The 9,356-nt window shown below is 45.5% G+C and overlaps 1 protein-coding gene across 15 annotated transcripts in view; it reads right to left on the bottom strand.

The window, feature by feature from the left end:
• Positions 1 to 8: 8 nt before the first annotated feature.
• FGGY (FGGY carbohydrate kinase domain containing) overlaps positions 9 to 9,356 on the bottom strand; it is a 280,231-nt gene continuing 270,883 nt past the window's right edge. For 13 of the 15 annotated variants that reach the window (XM_040565652.1, XM_040565654.1, XM_040565655.1 and 10 more), the window contains 2 exons: positions 900 to 961; positions 9 to 235 (listed from right to left, as the gene is read on the bottom strand). In XM_040565652.1, the coding sequence (XP_040421586.1) occupies positions 154 to 235; positions 900 to 961 (144 nt within the window). In that variant the 3' untranslated portion in view covers positions 9 to 153. Of the gene's footprint in view, positions 236 to 899; positions 962 to 4,310; positions 4,454 to 9,356 lie in introns of those variants that run through there. The other 2 variants (XR_005822050.1, XR_005822049.1) reach the window with 2 other exon arrangements.

The following is a 9,356-nucleotide window of genomic DNA, read 5'->3' as shown; positions in this document are numbered from 1 at the left end:
CCCAGTGCTTCACAGTGTATGCATTTTATTTTTCATTAATAATGAAAATATACAATTTAGATGACAAAAACACGTTTTTACCATGGACAGTACAGTGAAAAGAAATTACCCTGAAATTGTATCCCTGCTGTTCCCAGATTATATGGTTCTGGACTAGAAGCCTTTCATGATGGCGCGATACTCTCTCTGGTGTTCCACAAGTTTCAGAAATACTTCGTATTTCTTGTCATAAAACCTGTATAAAAAAAAAAAAAAAAAAAAAGTTAATTTCCACAAAGCTTGAGATTTTAAGGTTTAAATCCCTTGTAAAACACGTTCACTTTCTTTGCTCCGCACGTCAAGTCCCTCGCAGAGGCCGCAGCGGGCGGGCCGGGGCTGTGCCCGCAGCCCCCCGCCGAGCCCCGGCCGCGCCGCAAGGTGGTGCCCGCGCCCCTCCGCGCCGGGACGGCCACGGGGACCGGGACGGGGACGGTGGCGGCAGCACCCTGGGGCCTGGGGCAGCGCCGCAGCCGCGGGCCGTCTGCTTGCCTCGGCCTCAGCCCCGCGGCGGGCCCGGTGACTCGGGCCTCGCCATCACTTGCTTAAAACGCAGCGCTGTGGTAGCCCCCGGCGGCTCCTCACAGCTCCTCACATCCCCTCACAGCTCCTCACATCCCCTCACATCTCTCACCCTGCCTGCCTCCGAGGCAAGCTGTGGGCAAGGGCAGGGGTTTAGGGGGTGAGGTGCTTCCACACCACTTGGAGCAAATGTCTTCCTTCGCCCGTGTTGAAGAGGCGGATGCCCATATAATCTTTAAAAAATAGGGGCATAACTGCATTCAAGCAGAGCTAGCAAGAGACAGACCTGAGCTCGCTTTTAGGCAACTTCTCCTAGGTGAACACACAGAAGGCAGGATTACCTTTTGTGCTCATGGTTAGGCTGCACGACTCGCCCGATTTTTCCCATTTTCGCCATGGCCTCCTAGTAAAAGACAAACACAAGCTGGAAAAGCCTGTTTTGATTTAAAATACTTTTTGACAAGAACAAGATGTTTCAAAACCAATCGGAACATTACTGATGTATTTTGTTTCGACTGAACAGGCCAGATGGCATAAAATATGTTCAATCCCATTATATAGTAGTCATGAGAACAAAGTACTGCAGACCCCTCAGTAAACCAAAATCTGTTCCTCTTTCTTACTGGGAGTCTGAGGCAGAACAGACTTATCTTTTATTATTTACACTAACCAAAGGAAATGTTAAACATTGCATCCCCGGAGGGGAGATTTCTCAAATAAAATGATGCTTTACATGAGATCTCTTAATCATATTCCCAAAGTATTGATTCCCTGTAGCAAGGGAGGACTCAAGCGTGCTCCAGAAGCTCAGAGTGACTTGCAAAGTTCTGTTACGGAGCCTACAGCTGCCCTCACATTCCAGGATAAAGGTGTCAGAGACGATTTTGATCCTAATTTGCTTTTGGCCAAAATAAAGTCAGAGGAAGGGATGTCACAAAATCCCCCCAGAAGGAGTCTCTGGGACAGTCACAAGAGGACTGAGCAGTTTGGTTCCTTTCCCAATTTCTATGAGATTCTGATTTTCTACGGATTTTCCTGAGCAATCCCACTGGCATGAGACACTGATCACCGCTGTGAGCAGAGAAGCAAGCTCAAGCTCTTAAGCCAGGGTGGAGGCAGCAGGCTCAGGCTATTTTAAATGGAAGTTATATCACAAGGCGCATTAAAGCGATAGTTTTCAGATGGAGCAGCATTAAACATAAAAGATCAGGATTCAAGAATCAGTGTCTGACCAAATGTCTATAAGGACTCATAGTTTCTAAGCAGGACCCTAAATCTGTTTTAATATTAGTGCCTAAAGCACAACGCTGTGAGGGTATCAGTGGAGAACAGTCAGTCTGTGCCAAGCTGCTTCTGCTGGAAGCCATCTCATCAAATGCTCCGACCAGATTTGTTAAAGGGCTGGATGCTTTTATAGTCTGTTATATCTGTTGTAGTAAAATCTTTGCTTTCCACTAATCCAGCATACGGCTGAGGAACTCGCAGACCTTTACAACGCCGATGAGCAATATAAGCACAGTTTCACCAACCCAGAACAAGCAGGGAGGCTCTGCGGATAAGCAGGTGACCGGCAGACGTCACATCTTCTGGTTTCCCATTTCCCCCGTGTTAAAGAAATAGGATCGCGACCTAAATGCCAGGATGTACGTGGCCAGCAGATCCTGTCTCCCATGTGCAGCAGTGTCAGGTCCGCTGGCACGCAGTGCCTGCGATGCCCTCGTGTGCCAGAGCCGCAGGCAGCCCTCGCTCTGCCTGGCTGGCTGAATCTGTGCTGTTATTACCTGTCATGTTCTGGGTACATTTGCTTCATCCTTGAGCATCAACAAATCCTCTTATACTGCCAATTCAAATGTACTACTCAAATGTGGAACACCTAACTTTCTACATTTATCGAGTTCAGGGGATTAAATACTGGATAAAACTGTGGCTCTGCCAAAGCAAGAAGCACTGCCTGTGATGGTGGTCAGCATTTTACTGTTAGAGCTTCTGATAGAACAGCAGAGGAGTATTTCTGTGCACTGATATGCCTATACTCTTTCATACGTGCAGAAGTTGATTGTACTTGGATTCCCTAAGAAACACCCTTGAAATAACACTTCCAGTGAGATAGTGTGTTCTCTTCTCTGGGACAAGTGCGCCTGCTGGCACAGAGATCCTGCACAGCAGCCAGATTAAAATACTAGCAGGGAAAGGTTGCTATCTTTCCCAGTAAGAGAAATAAGCATTTATTCTCTGTTCCTTAACAAGTGATACTAGCCCAAGCATTGTTCCTGTTTACAACAGTCCATCGTTCACAACCCCCTTACATGGCCAGATGGATTGAGTCTGCTCACAAAATGAATGAACACAGAAAAAAAAAAAAAAGTAAAAGACAATTTCCTCTGATACAACCAGATATCTTTTTTTTAAGATAGCTTCCTGTCTTACGGGAGAAACACAGAAAACATAAGACAAAGGCAGAGACCCCGCACACTGCATAGCAAAGCCCCTTGAAGTATTCTTACTAATGGCAAGAGTCACAGTGCTTTCAATTCCCTGCTTTACACCTCCTATTGAATTGCCCCGGTGCTACTGTACACACCAAAAAAAAAAAAAAGTACAATAGGGCCACCTGATAGGGTGCAAATGTCTCAGACAAATCAGCTTTTTTCTCAAGTGCAACAAAAAAGAAAGGGATGGCCAGACTTCCCCCTGGAAGACTGCTATTCCCCCTGTCCACACCAGCAGGGTGTGCTCCCCATGCCGGGGAGCGGTAAGAGGACACAAACAGCGCTGATCCCAGGAAAGGTTCTGCTTTGCCATAAATACTCTCCCCTAACCTTGTGTGTTACTCTGCAGCCTCTTACAACTTTCAGTGCTGAAAAACACACTGACTACTTCTTAGGGAAATAAGCCAGCCTTCTGAGATAAACATATATCTAGCCAGGTTTTATTTTTACATCGTTATTCATCTAGCTAAAGGTCTTCTCACGCTGGTTCAAGAGAGCGCAGACACCACAGTGGGTGCTGTATGGGCAGCGTGGCACATCCTCGAGCTCCCACCTGTGCCACTGTCACACCACTAAGACCCAACAAAACACCAGGCACCCACAACACACCAGCTTTCAGACCACACGTGGTGGTCTTCAAAGAGCCCAACCAAGTCTCCACAGAGCTGATGAAAGCCCCCTAAGCTCCCTAGGAGCTGGAGTTTCCACTGCTCCCAGTGTTATGCCAAATTGCAAAAAGTTCCAGCAAGTGTCCTAAAACTCTGATCTCTCCCCAAACACGAAGCTTCTCTTTGCATTTAATTTTCCCTCTTCTCCCTGTGACTTCCCAAAACTTGAAATAAGCTGCTCTCAAAGTGACGCAGACCCGTAGCCTTCCTGCAGCCCTGGCCCCATCCCTGGCGCAGAAGGTCTGGACAGGCAGCCAAGGGGGAAGCCACCACGCCATGGGGCCGGGAGCAGGACAGGCTAGGAGGTCCCTAAAGAAAAACAGGTTCTTCAAAGCCTGACCTAAATCAGGAAACATGGCCTGGCTGCTACTTATCTTCTGCTGGCTCATATTTAGCTCATTTTTAAAGCACAGGTAAGGAGGAAGATGCCAAAGCAGTCTCTTCCAGTTCATCATGTAAATATTTTGTATTTTTAAATCTGCTAAACATATAGAGGTCTTTGGAAATCCACAGTGTTAGGCCTCACAGCAACCACCCCGATAATGTCAAATACCATGTTAAAGAAATACACAGCCAGCAATTTTCAACAACTCACTTGTTCTAGGTTGCTCGAAATATCCTAAATTAATTCCTCTCTTAATTTGCATTTTGGTTGTGTGGTTTTCTTTAAAGTCAGTTTGGTCATTGTTCGTTTGAACAAATACTTTATTCCCAGAGGAGACACTTTTCAACAATTTTCTGGGGACAAAGAGGAACAGAACATTAAAAATATGAATTTATAATGAAATCAGAAACAAAGGAACATAAGAATCGTATTACTGAATCAGATCAACCTTGTGCACTGTTCTGTCCCTAACAAAGCCTTAAATATAGCAAAATGATAATGCTGCTGTTCAGAAATAGTCTGTTTTGAGGGTCAACATCCAAATCCATAATTCCAGTCACCAAGAATTTCACAATCTTAATTTGAATGATGCTCTATCTTCTTTGTTTGCCAGTCTAGACAGTACAATGAATACAGTGATTTAAACACAATGAATTCTCTCTTAAAACAAAATATTTTGTAAAATTGCTTTTTAATCATTTCTTTTCTCTCTTTCCATAAAGGCTATGCTATAAATAAACCCTGAAAGTTCGCATTTGATCATCATTTCTAAAGGCTGGGCAAGAGGCAAGTGAAGGGTTTACACAGAAAAAAATAGAGGCACTGTGGAGCAGAAATAAAGGGATGCATTCATGATTCCTAACCTTTTGTTAGAGTGTCAACGCTGAGACAGATAGAAGCCAGTAAACACTCTGCTCACCACGGAGAGTTAGCCCAACGGGATTACCCTACCCGGGACTGAAGGCAGAGGCCCAGTGAACCAAATTCTCCAAGGCCCGCCGGTATGTCAGAGCCAGGTGCCATTCTGCTGCTGGCAGGGTGAGCCAGTTGGAAGGGCCGTTGTCATTTGGAGCAATTCGCTCAGCGCTGGTGGCTGAATTCTGCTCTTGAGCACGAGCTGGAGCAGGGGGTACGACACCAGGGCAGCCCCAGGGCAGAAATGGCCCGTGGGGCTGGGAAGCTGGCCCATCACAAAGCCCCCTGAAGTACAGAGCCTTCCCATGACTTACAAGCTGTAAAGCAAACAGAAGGGTCCCCAGTTCTCTAGCACCGCCTTCTAGGGGGATGAAACCCTGTTCTTTCACAGCATGTAAAACCTGGAAATTTCAACCTTTGCCCCTTTAATAAGAGAAAGGAAAAGGTTTTGACACTATGTGGGAGATGCACTGCAGCAACCTCCTCTGTCATGCCAGGAGACACCAGGAAAGCACGTCAGGCTGGCGTTAGGAGCACACAGGTGTTACAAGGGCTATCTTTAGACGGGAGGACAGCTCTCCTCTGATTCCCCAGTGAAGGGCTGACTCAGAGCACCCGGCATGATCTGGCACATCCCACAAGAGCCGCCCATCTCCCTCAGGTCTACAGAGGGAACCAAGGAAGATTAGCCTACCTGTGAACAGTCCTTAGGTCTGATTTCTGATAGAGACTCACAGACTTATGTAGCTGAGTATTACCAAAAATTAATGGAATGTAGGCCCTCAAAAGCACACATCACATGAGAAAATCAGATTTACAGACATCAGCCTTAGGTTTAAGATAAACCAAAGAAGTAACTAAATCCCATGGAAATTAATGAGCTGGGAACATCAGTCCCCTCCAGAACTTAGGCTTCTGCTTTACTTAGGTACTTTAAAAATTGTATCCAAAGTTAAATGGATGAGGCATTCAGGCACAAATGTGATTTCACAGCTGTTTTCTTCCCAATTACTCATTCTGAAAATCCCAAGAAATGTTAGGACTTCTAATAACTAGTGTAGTTATTAACAGTAAAAACAGCTATCCGTCATCTAAAGTTTGACTGCACAATTTCAGTGGCTGAAAGCATTTGGCCTGCACGTATAAAAGCATACATCAAAGCTCACCAAACTGCCTGGGCACACCACGCTTTGGTTACGAAAACAGCGTACCAGCTACTTAGAGGAGGAATCTTTAGGCAATATGAAAACCAAGAGGTGTACTCGAGTGCAAATTCATCATGTTTTCTCTCTGAGTGACGCTGGTTTATAGCTTGTCCAGTGACAGCCGTGGTTCTGTTGCACCAAGAATGACTCATCTAGGAATGATGGCAAGGATGAAAAATAACTGCTGTAAACCAGCTTTGGATCAGAAATTATAACAGGAGTAATTCAGGAGTCTTGGAACAAGCTGAAATGAGATGCATGGCTTGCTCTCCTTTCCAAGCCAAAGTTGATAATTCACCTCATCTTAGCATTTAGGCAAAAGAAGGAAATTATACTCACTTTTATTGTAGTAATACAAACTAAGTGATCAAAAGCTGCCGTTCTTAGAGCCAAGAGTGGTGAGAAAGCTGCAACAGCAAACATTCTTCATCAGGCATTCTTGAGAATGGCAGGAGTGTTCACACAGAAGATCAGTCTCAATTTCTGAACCACAGAGAGCTTTAAAATACAAATTTCCCCTTTATTACCTTGACAACATTATCCAGACTCCCACTCAGGTCAGTCTGGACTCTCACGTTTTTGTAGAGCTCTGCTATCACAGATGCAGCATCAGAGGAAAGTAATTTAAAAGTTGGCCCATTTACAATAGACTGAAATTTAGGAGCACTCTTCCCCACCACATTTGTTCTGATTTGTAGAGTTCGACAGGTGTAAGTACCTTCAAAGTAATAGACCAACCTTCTTAACACTTTTAAGTCCTTATAACAATACAGTAAATATCTTATATGCAATAAAATTTACTTTCTTCTTTCGGTGAAGAACTCCTTCACCCATCTCCGTTACACACACAAGCTGAGACTAACAGATGCTAGCTAATGTCCTTTTAGGAAGTCCAGTCAGAGACATACTTGGATTTGAGGGGAATGAATAGATTTCTTGAAATGCTGATGTCCAAGAAATACTTTCAAAGTGTTTCAAGATTTGTAAGCAAGGCTGCTATCTTCTTACAGGCTTTCATTTAGGGATTGCTTACTCAATAGCATGGAGATGCAAAATTCAGCTTATCTATGCTTAGAGGAGTTACATGAACTCATTTATGTAACAGAGCCCTAGCAGAACATTACTTTTCATAGGTATATGACTGCATGAAAAAAGCATGTGATGGACCACATGCAGTATTTTTCTAGTGGCTTTCCCCCCCTTCCCTTAAATTTGTTTGAGTTATAGGGGCAGACCTTGGCAGCATGCACAAAGCCCAAAATCCGTAACTCAATTCTCTGTGGTATTCTGAACGGAGGGAGCCAAGTTTTAAAACACATTATGGATAAATACTAGGGCCGAGCAAAAATTTCACACCTAAGACCAAAGTGTGAAAATTTGGCTCTTGTTCATTTAGTGAAAAGGTGGAAAATTTCACACAAGCTTGTATTTTCCTTTTGCTCTATTCCAGCATAGATGGCTGCATTAGTATCGAACCTCAGAGAGAGAGGGCTGCTGTCTGTGAGTCTACAGTGAAGGAGGGAGAAGAAGAGGATGGAAGGGTGGAGGTGCAGCTAGCAGGACATCAGCTCAGGACTTCGGTTAGAGTCTGTCTTCCAGAAAGAATGACTGGCCTTTTGAATCTCACAGCCCGTATCTACTCATATGTTAGGTAACACCATTTGTCCATCTTAAGAGAAAAATGTTAAGCATTTGTTTATTAAAGACTGTTCCTGTGGTGGAGGGGAATCAGGCAGGTAGCACAGATGCCCAACATTATTACACCCCAAAAACCTTCCAACTTCAGTCAACAGGACCAATGGGACAGCCCTTGGATGGGGCCTCAGTACGGAGGCAAGGTAGTTTTCTGGTTCAAGCACTGAATCAGGGTCCAGAAAGTGCAATAAATTCCCCAAGTTATTTTCAACATGTAATTAACTCTTTTAAGGTTCAGTTACCTCTCCCTAAAATAGGCTGAGCCCATTGTTTCCCTCCAGGCTTGATTTGGCTTGCGCACGCAGCTGGTAACTCTAGGTTTGTCTCTAATTTTGTACCGTGGGTGGCACACGGCGGCCTCAGTCCCACTCCTGCCCTCCATGCCTGATTGAAGTACGTATCACTTGACCTCCCCGGCAGTGTGGGAGGGTGGTTTTCACTCCTTAGCATCGGAGACAAGAACAAACAGAAAAGAGATCACGTAACAGACGAGGCAAGTGCAGATGAGGCCACGGCACCACCTATACCTCCAGAGCACCTACTCTGATCCTGTTCAAACGACGACAGACCGTAGCTCGGTGTCACACACAGCTTGTGCTTTGGCCAGGCTGGCCAGCCAACAGGGCCATAAGAGGAGCAGCAGTGGCAATGCAGCTGCTGTGAAGGGTGGCTTGTCGTGCTTGCGATGATATTAATTACTTATTCTGCAGACCAAATTTAGAATGGGATGAGGGTCAGCTATGATTGTCACATCATCTATCAGCTGGAAACTATGTTTGGGTCTAAGCTCCAGCCACACTGCTACTAAATATAGGCTGTTTTGTTGTTGATCTGACTCTGCAGTCCCCCGAGTTGCCTTTGACTATCAAATAATTAAGCAGTTTGCTTTGCAAGGGCTCTGCTGCTGGCAACTCTTCATGTCCAAAGCTACTTGGATGCAGATTTGTCAGCTTAGCATGGGTTTCAGCTTACTCGGGCAATGGAAAGAAACCAAGTGTTTCGCTCCTGTTCCAGTTTCACAGCTTGCTGGCACTGGGTGCCATGAATCAACAGTCTGCAGGCAACATCCACGCAGTCTGCACCAGAGCTGGGGCACAGCTCAGTCGCACGCACCCAGCCATGAGCTCGCATAGATTATTCATCAAGTTTATGTCCACTGTACAATACCCGTGGATGAAGAGCCACGACAGCTTTAAATTCGGCTAGCAGATACTGCCAGGATGCAACCAGAGCAGCACAGAGCTGTGCCTGGTGCCCACCAGGCTATGCCCCACAGCCTGGGGCACACTTTGCCTCCTCACCACACCATGGGCTATGCCATGTGGCTATACCATATACCACGCGGAGGCTATGCCACTGCTGGCAGCTGTGACACCACAGTGGAGGCTCCCTGACTACACCACCGGCTAGCACAGACAGTACATTTGAGGTGGAATAGATT

This window comes from Cygnus olor, chromosome 8, assembly GCF_009769625.2.
Source record: "Cygnus olor isolate bCygOlo1 chromosome 8, bCygOlo1.pri.v2, whole genome shotgun sequence".
NCBI lineage: Eukaryota > Metazoa > Chordata > Aves > Anseriformes > Anatidae > Cygnus > Cygnus olor.
The sequence above is the reverse complement of the archived record's forward strand: the minus strand, read 5'-3'. Positions and strand labels throughout refer to the sequence as shown.